The 18,023-nt window shown below is 44.2% G+C and overlaps 1 protein-coding gene across 1 annotated transcript in view; it reads left to right on the top strand.

Moving 5' to 3' along the window:
• LOC126235484 (uncharacterized transporter slc-17.2-like) overlaps window positions 1-18,023 on the top strand; it is a 353,312-nt gene that overhangs the window by 194,999 nt on the left and 140,290 nt on the right. The window contains exon 4 of the mRNA XM_049944205.1: window positions 2,417-2,628. Within this exon, the coding sequence (XP_049800162.1) occupies window positions 2,417-2,628 (212 nt within the window). The remainder of the gene's footprint in view (window positions 1-2,416; window positions 2,629-18,023) is intronic.

The raw sequence follows: 18,023 nt of genomic DNA, 5'->3' as shown, positions 1-18,023 counted from the left end.
ACGTGTCCACACCGTAGCAGTCTCGAAGGCAGATTTCCGAGTGAGCCACCCAAGCACGCTGCAGCGGACAGCTTCATTCTGGAAACATCCCCTCCCCTACGCCTGTGGATAAGCGATGTCTCCGCAATATCCTTTCTTCCAGGAGTGCTGGACCTGCAAGTTTTGTAGAAGACCTGTGAAATTTGGAATTTAGAAGATGAGGTTTTGGTGGAAATAAAACAGTGAGGAGAGGTCGTGAGACACGCTTGTGTAGCTCAATCTGTAGAGTACTTGCCTGTGAAAGACAAAGGTCCGAAGTTCGAGTCCCGGTATAGAATACAGTTTTAATCTGCAAGGAAGTTTCATATCAGTGCACACTCCCCTGCATAGTGAAAATTTCATTCTAGAATTTGGTACATGTTGATGATGTAAGACCCACGACCCATCTACAACCGCATCAGACTGTTTGGGATTCAGATGCTCCATTCTAATCTCTGTTTTATGTCTTGGAGATAACCGTAGGTGCATCTCGATGTTTAGGTCTCATCCCATTGTTCCTTCCACAGGTGGAGGATCTGATTCTGATTCCGCTACTTGCTTGTGGCCCGCATTCCTATTAAATCCTACACTTCACGATGTTGTTCTGTCTACAGCCAGTACATTCTCCATTTTTCTGTACGTATCTGGAGAAAGAGTGAATGTATCTCAAATATTACATCAACTGACACAGAACTAACAGCTTCCGTTGTCGAAGAAGTATTCTGTCTTGCAACTTGTGAACTGTCCACAAAAGAATACATATTATTAATAAATAGATCCTATTTTCAGTGGCGTCATAACAACACGTGTGCAGTGAGGTGAGCCGCGCGGAATTAGCCGAGCGGTGTGGGGCGCTGCAGTCATGGACTGTGTAGCTGGTCCCGGCGGAGGTTCGAGTCCTCCCTCGGGCATGGGTGTGTGTGTGTTTGTTCTTAGGATAATTTAGGTTAAGTAGTGTTTAAGCTTAGGGACTGATGACCTTAGCAGTTAAGTCCCACAAGATTTCACACACATTTGAACAGTGAGGTGAGAAAAATCATGGGATACCTCCCAATGTCGTGACGGATCTCTTTTTGCCCGGCGTAGTGCAGCAACTCGACGTGGCATGGAGTCAACAAGTCGTTGGAAGTCCCCTGCAGAAATATTGAGCCATGCTGCCTCTACAGCTGTCCATAATTGCGAAAGTGTTGCCGATGCAGGGAGTTGTGCACGAACTGATGTCTCTACTATGTCCCACCTGTGTTTGATGGGATTCATGTCGGGCAATCTGTGTGGACAAATTATTCACTCCAACTGTCCAGAATATTCTTGAACAATTGTCGCCTGGTGATATGAAACCGTTGTTTGGGAACATGAAGTCCATGAATTGCATAGTGCCTTGTTGACAACTTGGGTCCATGGTTTTGTGAGCTCTTACCAACTGAAATCGGGACTCATCTCACCAGGCCACTGTTTTCCATTTATCTACGGTCCAACCGATATAGTCAAAAGTACAGGAAAGGAGTTGCAAGCGATGTCGTGCTGTTAGCGAAGGCACTCACATCGTTCGTCTGCTGCCACAGCCACGCCACATTCCGTCTCTGTCCAAATGAGACTTTCTTAGCACGTCCCACGTTGATTTCTGTGCTTATTTCACTCAGTGTTGCTTGTCTGTTACCAATGTGTGTGTGGACACATGAATATTGATCCAAGTTGCCTCATAACAGTCCATAATGGGGAAAGTGTTGCCGGTGCAGGGTGTTGTGCACGAACTGATGTCTCTACTATGATCCACCTGTGTTTGATGTGATTCGTGTCGGGCAATCTGTGTGGACAAATTATTCACTCCAACAATACAAAAGGCACAATGCCGACTTATGTCCTGGGGGATCATTGCTTCAAACAGTCTGTGTTCTTACTTTTCCTGGGAGGCTGCTGCTGCTCTAGGTTATTAAGTGCACGCTGCTAGCCACTGCGTTGTTCGTGGTGAGAGCTAATTCCTGAAATTTGGTATCCTCAGCACTCTTGACACTGTCGATATCGAAATATTGAATTCGCTAACAATTTCAGAAATGGAATGTTCCATGCGCCTAGCTCCAACTACCATTCGGCATATGAAGTCTGTTAATTCCCGTTTTGTGGCCGTACTCACGTCGGAAATCCTTTTCGCATGAATCACCTGAGTACAAATGATAGCTCCGCAACTGCACTGCCCTTTTATACCTTGTGTACTCGACATTACTGCCATCTGTATATGTGCGATCGCTATCCTATGACTTTTGCCATCTCACTGTATAAGCACTGTGGCCGAAGAGCAATTGTGGAGCAATTACACTCGGGTGTTAGAGCTAAGATTAATGTTGTAATGTCAAAACACTACGAATGCTTACTGACACACAAAGTGTTGCATGTTTTGCAGGTGCGGCGTTGGGCCCGGTGCTGGCTTCGTGTCTGGGCTGGTGGCTGGGCCGCGATGGGCTGGGCTACGCGCTGTCGCTGTCGTCGCTGCTGTGGTTCCTGGCCTGGCAGCAGATGGTGCGCGACCGCCCGCACCAACACCCCAGACTTTCGCCCGATCAGTGCTCCAGCCTCGCTGCCGCTATCGGACCTTCCTTCTCCAGCGGACCGCCGGTACACGACGCGTCGTCTGCTAAAATTTACCTATGTAACGGGTGTACCGAACCTTTGGGATCAAAATTACACACACTATAGTATCATCATCTCTGTATAACTACTGCAACCAATATACCCTCTACAACTTTTACAGCCCCTCCCTTACACAAGAACTTCTTTCCATTTCCAAACTGGTGATTGCCTGATGCCTAATAATGAGTCACATCAAACTACCCCCTATCTCAATGAAGTTGTGTAACAAATTGCTGTTTCTGCCATTCGGTTCTGTATCTCCTCATTCGTTGTTCGATCTACCTACCCAATTTAAAACAAAATTTTTCTGTACCATCACATTTATAAAGTTTCTATATTCTTCTTTTTTCAGCTGATTATCGCCCACATTTCACTTCCGCACAAGGTTATACGATAAAGAAATCCCTTCAGAAAAGACTTCATTGCGCGTAGACATTACATTACCTAGCCACGTTAATTTGATCACCTGCCAAGAGCCTAAACAGATACCTTTTGCAGCGGGGACTTCTCCGAGACATGCAGAAAGAGAGTCATTGAGGTTCTAAGAGGTACCGACAAGGATGTTAAGTTGTGCCGAATCCAGTGACGTGGCTAGCTGCGCTAGGTTTCTCGGTTTAGAAAGCATGGCACAAACAGCTCCATTGAGATGGTTTCCACAGATTCTCGATTAGATTTATGTCCAAGGAGTCTTTGGCCAGGGGAGTACGGTAAATTTATCCTAGTGCTCTTCGAATGTCACACATACACTGTGAGTTGTGTGACACGTTGCATTGTCCTGCTGGTAGATGCCATCATGCCGGAGAGAGTAAAAAAAAACTGTTTGTAGGGGCTGACATTGTCCCAAAGGATAGATGCATACATGTGTTTATCCACTGTGCCATCCAAAATGACGAGATCATCCAGGAAATGCTCTCCGGCCTGGACCATTCTGACAATTTTTGCAGGGTCTTTGCTTGCAGACGTTTCAGGCTGTACAAACCAACGGCCATCTGTTCTGTGGAACATAAAACGTGATTCATTTCGAAAGGCCATCTGTCACCAATCAATGGACGACTACTTTCAGTACTGGCGTGCAAAAACCAGCCTTCCTCGCCGATGGACAGCACTCAGTATGGGTGAATGGGCTAGGCGCCCGCTGCGGACGCAGTTGAGTAGACACTGTTGGTAGCCTCTTGGGTCATCTGAGCGGTCAGTTGCTCAACAGTTGCACGCCTATTCGCCAGTACACAACTTCACAGCCGTCGTTCGCCCCTGTCAGCTATATCCCTTCGTGCACTGCAGTTGCCTCGGCGCCAGTTTTGCGTAGCACCATTTTGCTATTCCCAGTATATGTTAACCGCAGCAGCAGCCGAACAGCTGACAAACTTAGCCGTTTCGGAAATGTGTCCATCATTGGTCCGAAAGCCAATGAATGCACTATTTTCCGCATGCCCCCTCCCGCCCCGCCCCCCCCCCCCCCCCACAACCATCATACAGTATACCCTCCATTGCTAGTCTTGCCACCTTCTGTTTGTGAGTGGTTATTCAAAAATGGCTCTGAGCACTATGGGACTTAACTTCTAAGGTCATCAGTCCCCTAGAACTTAGAACTACTTAAACCTAACTAACCTAAGGACATCACACACATCCATGCCCGAGGCAGGATTCGTACTGCGACCGTAGCGGTCGCGCGGTTCCAGACTGTAGCGCCTAGAACCGCTCGGCCACCCAGGCCGGCCAAGTGTTTATTGCTCGTTGATGTGAACATAAGCGGTGGTCTCATTTATGCGACTCGATCGTGTATATTCGATGTCAATAAATGTCTTTCCCAGAAACGCTTTTCTTGCTATTGCTAGTCTGAATTTTATATACTCTCCATCCATCATCAATTATTTTGCTGGCTAATAGTAAAACACTTATATTGTGTTTAGTGTTTCATTTACTACTCTAATTCTCTCAGCATCGCCTGATTTAATAACGACTACACACCATTATCTTTGTTCTACTTTTGTTTCTCTACAAACCTCTTTTTAAGGCATTATCTACACTCCTGGAAATTGAAATAAGAACACCGTGAATTCATTGTCCCAGGAAGGGGAAACTTTATTGACACATTCCTGGGGTCAGATACATCACATGATCACACTGACAGAACCACAGGCACATAGACACAGGCAACAGAGCATGCACAATGTCGACACTAGTACAGTGTATATCCACCTTTCGCAGCAATGCAGGCTGCTATTCTCCCATGGAGACAATCGTAGAGATGCTGGATGTAGTCCTGTGGAACGGCTTGCCATGCCATTTCCACCTGGCGCCTCAGTTGGACCAGCGTTCGTGCTGGACGTGCAGACCGCGTGAGACGACGCTTCATCCAGTCCCAAACATGCTCAATGGGGGACAGATCCGGAGATCTTGCTGGCCAGGGTAGTTGACTTACACCTTCTAGAACACGTTGGGTGGCACGGGATACATGCGGACGTGCATTGTCCTGTTGGAACAGCAAGTTCCCTTGCCGGTCTAGGAATGGTAGAACGATGGGTTCGATGACGGTTTGGATGTACTGTGCACTATTCAGTGTCCCCTCGACGATCACCAGTGGTGTACGGCCAGTGTAGGAGATCGCTCCCCACACCATGATGCCGGGTGTTGGCCCTGTGTGCCTCGGTCGTATGCAGTCCTGATTGTGGCGCTCACCTGCACGGCGCCAAGCACGCATACGACCATCATTGGCACCAAGGCAGAAGCGACTCTCATCGCTGAAGACGACACGTCTCCATTCGTCCCTCCATTCACGCCTGTCGCACCACTGGAGGCGGGCTGCACGATGTTGGGGCGTGAGCGGAAGACGGCCTAACGGTGTGCGGGACCGTAGCCCAGCTTCATGGAGACGGTTGCGAATGGTCCTCGCCGATACCCCAGGAGCAACAGTGTCCCTAATTTGCTGGGAAGTGGCGGTGCGGTCCCCTACGGCACTGCGTAGGATCCTACGGTCTTGGCGTGCATCCGTGCGTCGCTGCGGTCCGGTCCCAGGTCGACGGGCACGTGCACCTTCCGCCGACCACTGGCGACAACATCGCTGTACTGTGGAGACCTCACGCCCCACGTGTTGAGCAATTCGGCGGTACGTCCACCCGGCCTCCCGCATGCCCAATATACGCCCTCGCTCAAAGTCCGTCAACTGCACATACGGTTCACGTCCACGCTGTCGCGGCATGCTACCAGTGTTAAAGACTGCGATGGAGCTCCGTATGCCACGGCAAACTGGCTGACACTGACGGCGGCGGTGCACAAATGCTGCGCAGCTAGCGCCATTCGACGGCCAACACCGCGGTTCCTGGTGTGTCCGCTGTGCCGTGCGTGTGATCATTGCTTGTACAGCCCTCTCGCAGTGTCCGGAGCAAGTATGGTGGGTCTGACACATCGGTGTCAATGTGTTCTTTTTTCCATTTCCAGGAGTGTATTTTGTTCATCTTCTCTATCAAATCCTTTACCGTATGTGGCAGATTTATGGTGTCATTGGGAAACCTCAAAGTTTCTATTTCTTCTCCCTGAACTTAACTCTCTTTCCCTATTCTTCCTTGGTTTCTTTTACTGGTTGCTCAGTGTACAGATTGTATGTTCAAAATGTTGAAACGTTTGTGAATTCCTAAGGGACCAAACAGCTGAGGTCATCGGCCCTAGACTTACACACTACTTAAACCAACTTATGCAAAGAACAACACACACACCGATGCCCGAGGGAGGACGAACCTCCGGCGGGAGGGGCCGCGCAATCCGTGACATGGAGCCTCAAACCGCGCGGCCACTCTGGGCCAGCACTGATTGTATAACATCAGGGAAAGGCTGCACCCGGTCTCATTTCCTTTTCAATCACTGCATTCCTTTCCTCTTCTTCGACTCTTATAACTATAGTCTGCTTTCTGTAGGGCCTACAGTTTGTGAATAGCCTTGCGATCGCTGTATTTTAGCCCCGTTACCTTCAGAATTTCAAAAAGTGTAGTCCAGTCAACACTGTCGAAAGCTTTCGCTGAATCTATAAATTCTGTTAACGTAGGTTTGCTTTCTTGAACCTATCTTCTAAGGTAAGACGTAGGATTAGTATTGCCTCGTTTGTTTCTAAATTTCTTCACAACCCCAGTTGATCTTCCAAAGGTCAGTTTCAACCAATGTTTCGATTCTTCAGTAAATAATTTGTCAGTATTTTGCAACCCTAATTTATTAAACTGATGGCTTAGTAATATTGATAACTGTGAGCATCGTCTTCTTTGGAATAGGAATTAATGCAATATTTTTGGAGCCTGAGGGTATTTCTTCGTTGCGATATACCTGCCTCAGTAATTCTGAGAGAACGTCATCTACTCCAGGGCATTTGTTTCGACTTAAGTCTTTTAGTTTTCTGTCAGATCCTTCTCGCGCTTTAAGATCTTCCATCTTACATTCATTTACGATCTCCCATATCACATTCATTTGGGTCTTCTTCTCCTTTATAATATTAGCCTCAAGTTCATTTCCCTTGTATAGCCACTGTAAATATTCCTTCCAGCTTTCAGCTTTCTCTTCTTTGTTTGGTACTGGTTTGTCATCTGAGTTGTTGATATTCGTAGAGCTGCTTCTCATTTTTCCAAAGATCTCCTTCCTACAGGCGGACCCGTCTTTCCCCTAGTACTGTCTGCTTCCACAGCCTTATATTTGCCCTTAGCAATTCCGCATTGACAAATTGTATTCCTTCAGTCTGGTTTTTTAGACGACTGTATTCCATTTCGCCTGTTTCATTTGCTGAATTTATGCTATGGATAACAGATGAATTACACTGATAAATCAAAACATTATGACCACTGCCCATTGAAACGCTGGATATCACCTGATGGCGGTGCGGGCACGTGAGGCGCTAACAAAAATATGTCGTAGGACGGGGGATCACCCTAGCGAAGATATGGGCTGCAGATGGGGAAATCCAGTGAGGTATGCGACTTTGACAAAGGGCAGCTTATTGTTACGCACAGCCTGCGAACGAGTGTCTCTAAAACTGCGAATCTGGTCGAATATTCACTACTACTGTCGTTTGTGTGTGTAGGGAAAGAGGTAGAAGGAGGCGAAACTACCACTAGGCGCTAAATGGCCGGACCTGCACGACTCCACATAGAGCGTGTGGTTCGGAGGCTTGTCTGCACTATAAAGTAGGATGGATGGCGATCAGTGGAATCTTTGCAGAAAGAGCACAATGCCAGTACACGCACAAGTGTTTCCGAGCACACCGTTCGTCGTACATTGTTGAACATGGAGTTCCGTTACAGACCACCGCTAACTACTTTTGACCCAACGACATTGTCTACTATGATTGCAGTGGGCACGAGAGCATCGAGTTTCGACCGTCGATCAATGGAAAAGTGTCGGCTCTTCGGGTGAATAGCATTTTTGCTACACTAGGTCGATTGTCATCTCCACAAACGCCATCGTCGAGGTTAGTGGCGGCTTGAAACGTGCAGCGCACCACTGACGCAGGCTGGTGAAAGCATTATTATGCTATGGGAGTCATTCTCGTGAACTTGCACGCTGACAGCTGCGAACCACCTGCATCCCTTCATGCTTGATGTCTTCCCCAACAACTATGTCATCTTTCAGCAGTATAATTGCCCGTGTTTCGGAGCCTGAAACGTGCTACAGTGCCGGCCGGAGTGGCCGTGCGGTTCTAGGCGCTACAGTCTGGAACCGAACGACCGCTACGGTCACAGGTTCGAATCCTGCCTCGGGCATGGATGTGTGTGATGTCCTTAGGTTAGTTAGGTTTAATTAGTTCTAAGCTCTAGGCGACTGATGACCTCAGAAGTTAAGTCGCATAGTGCTCAGAGCCATTTGAACCATTCGTGCTACACTGGTTTGAGGAGCATTACAGTGAACTCACGTTGATGTCCTGGCGACCAAATTCGCCAGATTCAATCCTATGGTGAATCCTGGGTCGCTATCGGGCGCCATCACCGCGTATGCAAATCATCGGTTCAAATGGATCTGAGCACTATGGGACTCAACTGCTGTGGTCATAAGTCCCCTAGAACTTAGAACTACTTAATCCTAACCAACCTAAGGACAGCACACAACACCCAGCCATCACGAGGCAGAGAAAATCCCTGACCCCGCCGGGAATCGAACCCGGGAACTCGGGCGTGGGAAGCGAGAACGCTACCGCACGACCACGAGATGCGGGCTGCAAATCATCGGCCCAATTTTAGGAGAATTACAGGATCTGTGCGTAGACATATAATGCCACGTACCTCCACAAACCATCAAACTGTCAGATCCCGTATACGCAGAATCAGTGATGTATTTCGTTCCAAATACGGACAAACAGTCTATTAAGAAGATAGTCATAACGTTTTGACTCATCAGTGTAGCAGAACAATTATTTAAGTTGCTTTCACCTAATGCCAGTTCTCGCTTCTCAACCCCTCACGACCTCCTAGACGCGTTTCGGGTGATCGATCTCATTGCCTTATTTTGTTCTGCGTTCTACGTCTACATCTAGTTCAGTCTTCTCTTACTATCCAGTGGTAATGACTGGCCATATGTAGTAATCTCTTATGTTAAATAGCTTCTACTACGTTCACTTTCACGTCCATTATTTTCCTTATTTTATCATTTTTGGAAGAAGTGGTTGAGCTCTGTCATAAGTTGCATTTAGAACTATCTTTTCTTACTTCTTGATTGTGCTCAGTTTCGGACGCCTTTGTCCATTTTCAAACCATCCTACAAAGAAAATTACAGCTGACATGACAATTTTACACACACGAGGCAGATACCAGGTGTAGAAGAATGAAACCGGAATTTCCCTATGGATAGTGCTAACCGTCAGTGCAGGGCCCCTGAGACTGCGTCTGCAGCGCCAGCTGTTTACTGTAACGGCTGACGAAGAACGTCAACACACAGTAACCCAAGTTCAATACATCGGTATCTGTTTCAAACCCGAAAACATGTCGAGTTTTGTGCCTACGAACTACGACTGCGGACAGTATTGGTTTTCTGTTATGATTTGAAGAAAACTGCTGCAGAATCGCATCGAATGTTTGTGGAAGCTTTTAGCGAACATGCTCTTGAAAAAACACAGTGTTTCGAGAGGTTTAAAAACTTCAAAATTAGTGATGTTGACATGAGAAATAACGAGCGCGGGAAACCACTGAAAAAGTTCGAAGACAACGAATTGCAAGCATTATTGGATGAAGATGATACTCAAGCTTAATATGAAGTCGCGGAACAATTGACTGTGACGCAGAAAGCCGTTTCGTTTTGGTTGAAAGCTATGGGAAAGGTCAGAAAGTGGGAAAACGGTTCCGTATGAACTGAATGAAAGACAGCAAACAAATCGAAAGACCACTTGTGAAATACTGCTCGCCAGATACAAAAGAAAGTCGCTTCTCCATCGAATAGTGACAGGTAATTAAAAATGGATATATTTTGAGAATCCTAAGCTTCGTAAATCCTGGGTGAACCCAGGCAAACCATCGTCATCCACTGCAAGGCCAAATCGCTTTGCAAGGAAGACAGTGCTCTGTGTTTGGTGGGATCAGAAGGGTGTCACCTATTATGGGCTGCTAAAACCTGGTGAAACCTTTAACACTGATCGCTACCAAAAGCAAATGATCGATTTAAATCTAACATTACGTGAAAGCGACAGGAATACGGAAAAAGGCAATACGAAGTCATATTGCTCCATGATAAAGTCCCATCACACACAGCAAAACGAATCAGGGAAATGATCAAGGCGTTCATTTGGGAAATACTAGGGCAAGCGGCTTATTCTCCAGACTTGTATCCGTCAGGTTATCATCTGTTTCCATGACTGGGACACGCTCTCGCTGAACAACGCTTCAGTTCGTATGAAAATGTACGAGAATGTCTCGCTGACTGGTTCGCTTAAACGTAGCATTCATAGCCTGCCGGAGAGGTGGGAGAAATGTATAAAAAAGCAATGGAAGATTATTTTCAATAAAATATTGTTTATCGGTTTCAAACAACAGATGTCTAATTATTGCAAGCAAATTCCAGTTTCATACTTCTAAACCGGGTATCTGCAATACGTTTATAGTACACTGGTAAACGTGTAAGGTATACATATTTGCCGGCCGGTGTGGCCAAGCGGCTCTAGACACCTCAGTCTGGAGCCTCGCGACCGCTACGGTCGCAGGTTCGAATCCTGCCTCGGGCATGGATGTGTGTGATGTCCTTAGGTTAGTTAGGTTTAAGTGGTTCTAAGTTCTGGGGGACTGAGGACCTCAGATGTTAAGTCCCATTGTGCTCAGAGCCATTTGAGCCATATACATATTTGTCACGGATATTTAGTTTTACGAGTTGCCTTACTAGTTACATACCTTATCGCAAGTGTGACAAATACCTATGTACAAAAACTACCCATGCAGTAATGATCATTGCGGCACTATGGCCGACCCAACGACGGTAAATACACCACATAGGACTGACATTAAAGAGCTGGTGTGCAGGGACACCAGTAGTTACCAGGTAAAACTCTAGAGGACACTAACAGCGGCGCGCGTCGAAGATGAAAATGTTTACTGACTAAACAATACATTCATTTTCTTTCATCAATTTAATATAGACTTAAGTACCCTACAATGCTGAAAATTGTTTTCTAAGACCACTCATTGGTCTCCAGTGGCTCGAATTACATCAAAGTTCCATGATATGACGTCGTCTGCAGAATACACTACAGTTGCATGAACTACGCTCAGTAGTTACACTGTTGTGCAATATACATAATTTATATCCAGTCCCCAAAAAGTTAATGTCTGTACTGCACTCAAAACCAAAAAGTGCGGTAGCCTCAGATCGAAAAATAGACTAACCTGCGAATTTATAAGAAGTCTGCCCCGTAAACAGATCATCTCCAAAGTAATTCATTAGTTTAAATTTAGTCCTTTAATGGAGTAGAGAAGTGTCTTATTTTCATATAAAACCTAGTTTTACGACAGTGACCAAAAATTATATTTGACTATAGTAATCTAAAGCCACACGGTGCGACATTACGCTCGAAGACTAAAAAGTAGAAACGACAACCAGCATGGATTAAATCACCCTTAGACAAGTCATTTACAATAGATCTACGTAGTTTTGCACATTGTGCTCTAATGAGCAAAAATTACATGTCTTTTTGTCACATATTAAGTCCATAGCGCAACCAGTGCTACTATACATCTATTATTGAAACGATAAGTCATTTACAACAGATTCACATAGTATTACATATTGTGCCCTAATAAGCAAAAATTACGTTTCATTTTTTCAAACTGAATCCATAGCGCAACTTATGCGACAGTACATCGAACATTGAAACGTTAGGCACCGCCGATTGTACGAAAACCAGAAGGAATAAGCAAAATGCATTTTTTGAAAAGTGTTTATGATAAATCATAAAAATAAAGAAGCCTTTCTTTTTCATAGATTAAATTTCTTATTACACAACTCAACTTAGGTCCTCAGTGCAAACTGGTGCGAGAGCACTCTCTCGTATTAAAACATAATTAATTTGCGACAATACCATCGACTGGCAAAGAACAGGTAATTGAACAAAAACTGCATTATTTAACAAACTTTATAATACATCATAAAAATACCAAATCCTTTTTTTATTGCTGATTAAACTCCTTTTGTGGCTAAACTACTCCATGGAAGCCGCACGTTAGCCAGCACAATATTACATTGCATCGTTTGCATACTTATAGGCAAGTCAAGCTGCTGTGTACATAGCATAAATTATGCCACTTCTCAATGCAACTTATGACGGAGCGACAACAATTTATTTCAATTACAAGAGAAGTTGAAGACTTAGTTTGCACCTCCAAAATGCTGCAAGTTCGTTTATCGTTTTTGATGAGATCTAATTTTGAGACTCCAGCGCCTTGAGCCCAGTAATCCATTTCCTGTTCTCTCTCTTTCTTATTTTCCAAAGTGCTACCACACACACACACACACACACACACACACACATTATATATATATATATATATATATATAGGGTCGTCCATTGATAATGACCGGGCCAAGTATCTCACGAAATATGCATCAAACGAAAAAACTACAAAGAACGAAACTCGTCTAGCTTGAAGGGGGAAACCAGATGGCGCTATGGTTGGCCCGCTAGATGGCGCTGCCATAGGTCAAACGGATATCAATTGTGTTTTTTTAAATAGGAACCCCCATTTTTAATTACATATTCGTGTAGTACGTAAAGAAATGTGAATGTTTTAGTTGGACCACTTTTTTCGCTTTGTGATAGATGGCGCTGTAATAGTTACAAACGTATAACTACGCGGTATCACGTAACATTCCGCCAGTGCGGACGGTATTTGCTTGGTGATACATTACCCGTGTTAATATGGACCGTTTACCAATTGCGGAAAAGGTCGATATCGTGTTGACGTATGGCTATTGTGATCAAAATGCCCAACGGGCGTGTGCTATGTATGCTGCTCGGTATCCTGGACGACATCATCCAAGGGTCCGGACTGTTCTCCGGATAGTTACGTTATTTAAGGAAACATGAAGTCTTCAGCCACATATGAATCGTCAACCACGACCTGCAACAAATGATGACGTCCAAGTAGATGTTTTAGCTGCTGTCGCGGCTAATCCGCACATCAGTAGCAGACAAATTGCGCGAGAATCGGGAATCCCAAAAACGTCGGTGTTGAGAATGCTACATCAACATCGATTGCACCCTACCATATTTCTATGCACCAGGAATTGCATGGCGACGACTTTGAACGTCGTGTACAGTTCTGCCACTGGGCACAAGAGAAATTACGGGACGATGACAGATTTTTTGCACACGTTCTATTTAGCGACGGAGCGTCATTCACCAACAGCGGTAACGTAAACTGGCATAATATGCACTATTGGGCAACAGAAAATCCACGATGGCTGCGACAAGTGGAATATCAGCAACCTTGTCGGGTTAATGTATGGTGCGGCATTATGGGAGGAAGGATAATTGGCCCCCATTTTATCGGTGGTAATCTAAATGGTGCAATGTATGCTGATTTCCTACGTAATGTTCTACCGATGTTACTACAAGATTTTTCACTGCATGAGAGAATGCCGATGTACTTCCAGCATGATGGATGTCCGGCACATAGCTCGCGTGCGGTTAAGCGGTATTGAATAGCATATTTCATGACGGGTGGATTGGTCGTCGAAGTGCCATACCATGGCCCGCACGTTCACCGGATCTGACGTACTCAGATTCCTTTCTGTGGGGAAAGTTGAAGGATGTTTGCTATCGTGATCCATCGACAACGCCTGACAACATGCGTCAGCGCATTGTCAATGCATGTGCGAACATTACGGAAGGCGAGCTACTCGCTGTTGAGAGGAATGTCGTTACACGTATTGCCAAATGCACTGAGGTTGACGGACATCATTTTGAGCATATATTGCATTAATGTGGTATTTACAGGTAATCACGCTGTAACAGCATGCGTTCTCAGAAATGATAAGTTCACTAAGGTACATGTATCACACTGGAACAACCGAAATAAAATGTTCAAACGTACCTACGTTCTGTATTTTAATTTAAAAGACCTACATGTTTCTGGAAAACGTTACTCGCAAAGCTACGCATTGTACAATACTAACACCTTACCTTTTTTCTGAGCTCAAAATCTCACTCATTACATTGGGGTGCTGACTCTGTATTTCAGGCTGTCAGATGGGTAGTTGCGGTATACGAAATGGAAATCAAACATTGGTTCTGACGTCACATGATAGTGTGTGTATTGTGAATAGTGTATGCGGTAAATGGGGCTCAAAAATGAATGAACAGTGCAGCACTAGTGGCCTCATAGGTTGCCAAGGTTGTTTCGATGACTCTACAGAAATTTTTCTGAGAAGCCCTTACACATACTTCCCAAGCCATTTCCATGTATTGGGAGCCCTGAAGAAAGAGATTCGTTGCTCCCTATGAATAGGTGCACGCCTGTGTACAATCATTGTTCTTTAGGCAACCGCAAACATGTTTCCATGAAGGCATTAACCGTCCTGTCTTACACTGGGCTAAATGTATTAATAGTTATGGCCATTACTTTTGAAAAATAAATAGCTCACTTACTCTTTCCACCCGTCCCATAGTGATGTGGGTGCCGCTTGTACATATATTCGTACAATAATTAAACAAATTAAACCCATAGAACAAAACTTTTACATCGAGGAGTTTCGCCAAGTAGAGCTATTATTACAAATAGCTACACTTCGTCCGCACGAATACTAAAAATCTGTCCAGTAGCACGTTTCTCATGCTAGCACCTCGCCAACTGTTATGTTACTAATCGTCCGTGGTCTGAAAACTCTCTGTGAGGTTTGCGTATCGATGCTGCCTAACTGCAGCATGAAACTTGCAGTTCACGACCCAGTAACGGGGTTGGTGACGTCAGTCACATTAAAACTTCCATCAGCTACATTCTCTATATTTCTAACCATCTCGTTAAACTCTAACCTTCTTCCTCTCTTCTTTTGTTTGTCGACGTGCCTGTTTGAGGTTCAGTATGATGCTGTTCTACACTTCTTTCTATCCCGTTCGCGCATTTTTCGTCACTATAGGCCTAGTGTGCCAACAGTATCTCCAATAACTGCTCGACATTCCTATTTTTATTTGGCACTAAAGTGTTCCCTTGATTAAACTTATGCTACTAAGCTCTGAATTGTAGATTCCTTTATAGGTACCCTATTACGCTGTGCCTTCTGTTATGAGTTTCTGTACGCCTCTGTTTGTTGTTTATGCAGTAGTATCACTTTATTTGTTATGTATGCAGATGTAGCTTTTTAATGTCGTTTCGTATCACTACCTTCCAAATTCTAATAGGTTCTTGTTGCATACCTTTCCCTTTGTTCATTTTCACCATAAGTTACTCCAAGGCACTGCTAAGAGTTATCATCTGTCTTGCTTTAATTGTTGATCAACTTACTTCAGAGGAGGCCCACTTCTCGAACGTATCTTAAGCTGTTGTAATACCATATTTTCAAATACCAGACTAACATGTCAGTATTTCCATATCAGAAATTTATTTCTCTTCCTCTCTCTCTCATATATTTCGGACAATTTCCAAATTTGTTACTTGTCATTATACAGCAAAAAACTTTTTTTTCATAATGGATCCCGTGTAGGAGCGAGCGTAGATTTTAGTGGCCGTTGTCATCTTAAATAAAGCTTTTTCATTTATGTAACCGCGCTACACATTTAACGTAATTTGTTTTTAAGCCTGTTGCCCGCCGTCAATTGCTTCCTTTCCAAGTCTGGAAAGTGGTAACACGTACGATTGCCAAGGAGCGACTGCAGTTTTTCTTTCGTACGTCTGACTGCTAGGAACTTGTAACGCCAGTCACTGTTCTCATACTTTCCCACTACTACGATCAAGAATAGTGTGTGTCAGCATGCCGTGTCATATAAGAACAGACCAGTATTCATAGCTGTACATTGTTGATGACAATTAAGAAGAACGTGATGTAAACACCTAATATGTCTTCATGTAGTTGTGCATGCTTTGTTTACAAATTTTAGCAAATGTCATTATGTAGCTAGGTCATTTCTGTTTGTCAAAGTCAGTCCTGCACTCAGGAAATGAACGTATCGGACCAGTGCAGAGTTGCCATTTTTGGCAATGTTCTAGCGGACGTGGGAAACTTCTTCCGACTTATTGTGTAGTGTCATTGTGTATGTTATTTAGGGCTATGATGTGTGCTTATATAGTGGTTTTATTCATCTGTGGATAATTTTTAAAAGGATATTGGATATATTATATTATTAGAAGTTAAGAACGAAAACTGGTAGTTCATATACACAGTCTAGTTTGACAATGATGGAACGGGTAGACCGCATTGTTATGGGCAAAGGGAAGGGAGACACTGATACTCGGTACTAACACACGGAGCTTACCCCTCTCCAGTAGTAGCAAGCTAGCAACCGAACAGTCTAGTCCTTTTTAAAGTTCTTAGTTGAATTTTCTCAGTATGAGAGTAAAGGGCCATCTCTTCTAGTTGTTAAAAACTATTCAAAAGCCAAGTTCGCACAAAATATTTTTTGTTTAAGACAAGCGGTTTCCAAGCCTTAACTGTAATCTTCAGATCTGTAAGAAAATGCAATACACGGAGTATGTCTCATAAGTTAAACTGTAACATCTGGTATAAAAGTTTTTATTTGGTATTATAAAAACTGTGCTGAGACCTTTATTCTTAGAAATGTGTGTGATCTTGTATACTCCAACCTTAAAAAAGCAGCAGCCGTGTTGCTGTCTGCACAACATAAATAACGTGTACCACACGTTTTTGTTGTGGTTGGTCATATGACATTTATTCTGTCTTACATTGCTATATATTTTTCTGTGTTGTAGTACAACATCTGTGTCTGCACAGCCAGACACAGCAGAGTCTATCTATAGCAAGCTTTTAAGTAAAGCTCTGTCCAACCAAGGACAGTTCTATACGTGTCATGCTTTGTTGGGCCGCCCGTTGTGGCCGAGCGGTTCTAGGCGCTACAGTCTGGAACCGCGCGACCGCTACGGTCGCAGGTTCGAATCCTGCCTGGGACGTGGATGTGTGTGATGTCCTTAGATTAGTTAGGTTTAAGTAGTTCTAAGTTCTAGGGGACTGATCACCTCAGAAGTTAAGTCCCATAGTGCTCAGAGCCATTTGAACCATGCTTTGTTGGTGTGTGCTGGTTGTGGGCACTGCGAGATTTGCTTTTGTGTTGTCTCGGGTGAAGTTCCCTGGTGCCTCCCTCCCTACTACAGTTTGTGCGCCTGGCGCATTGGTGGGTACGCGCCACAACTACAACGTAAGCTATTGTTGAGTAAGTACCTTAATTTTCCCTTATGCATGCACGAATAAGAACGTGTAAAAGAGATTGTGAGAATTAAATACGTGTTTCAGATATTAGTAAAGTACAATTTTGTAAGGCCACTCACCAAAGTAGTTAATTTTGAATATGAAAAGAGAAGTATTTACGATCTTTCACATAGTTCCGATGTAAGAGCCATCTAGTGGCTGCAACACACTCTACAAATGTTATCTTTGCAGCCTTTGTAATTTATATGCCACTTAAAATGGAGTCGCACTGTTTAGTTTGTGTCCAGTACATATAAACAAATGTGCTATTGTGCACCGTATTTGTGTGATGCAACAAGCATCTGCGAGCAATATTCATACGGACAGGGCCTTTTGGACAAGGTAATATTTTAGCGTTGACAAATATTTATAATGTGCTGAGTTTGATCCATTTGACATCTTGCGCATGAGCTTCAGCGTAAAATTAAAATGTTTTACCACAAACATATTTAATGCATGTGAATGTACAGGTCCAATTGCATTTTTTATAATACCAAATTAAAGTTTTTATATCA

This window comes from Schistocerca nitens, chromosome 2 (assembly GCF_023898315.1).
Source record: "Schistocerca nitens isolate TAMUIC-IGC-003100 chromosome 2, iqSchNite1.1, whole genome shotgun sequence".
Lineage (NCBI taxonomy): Eukaryota > Metazoa > Arthropoda > Insecta > Orthoptera > Acrididae > Schistocerca > Schistocerca nitens.
The sequence above is the reverse complement of the archived record's forward strand: the minus strand, read 5'-3'. Positions and strand labels throughout refer to the sequence as shown.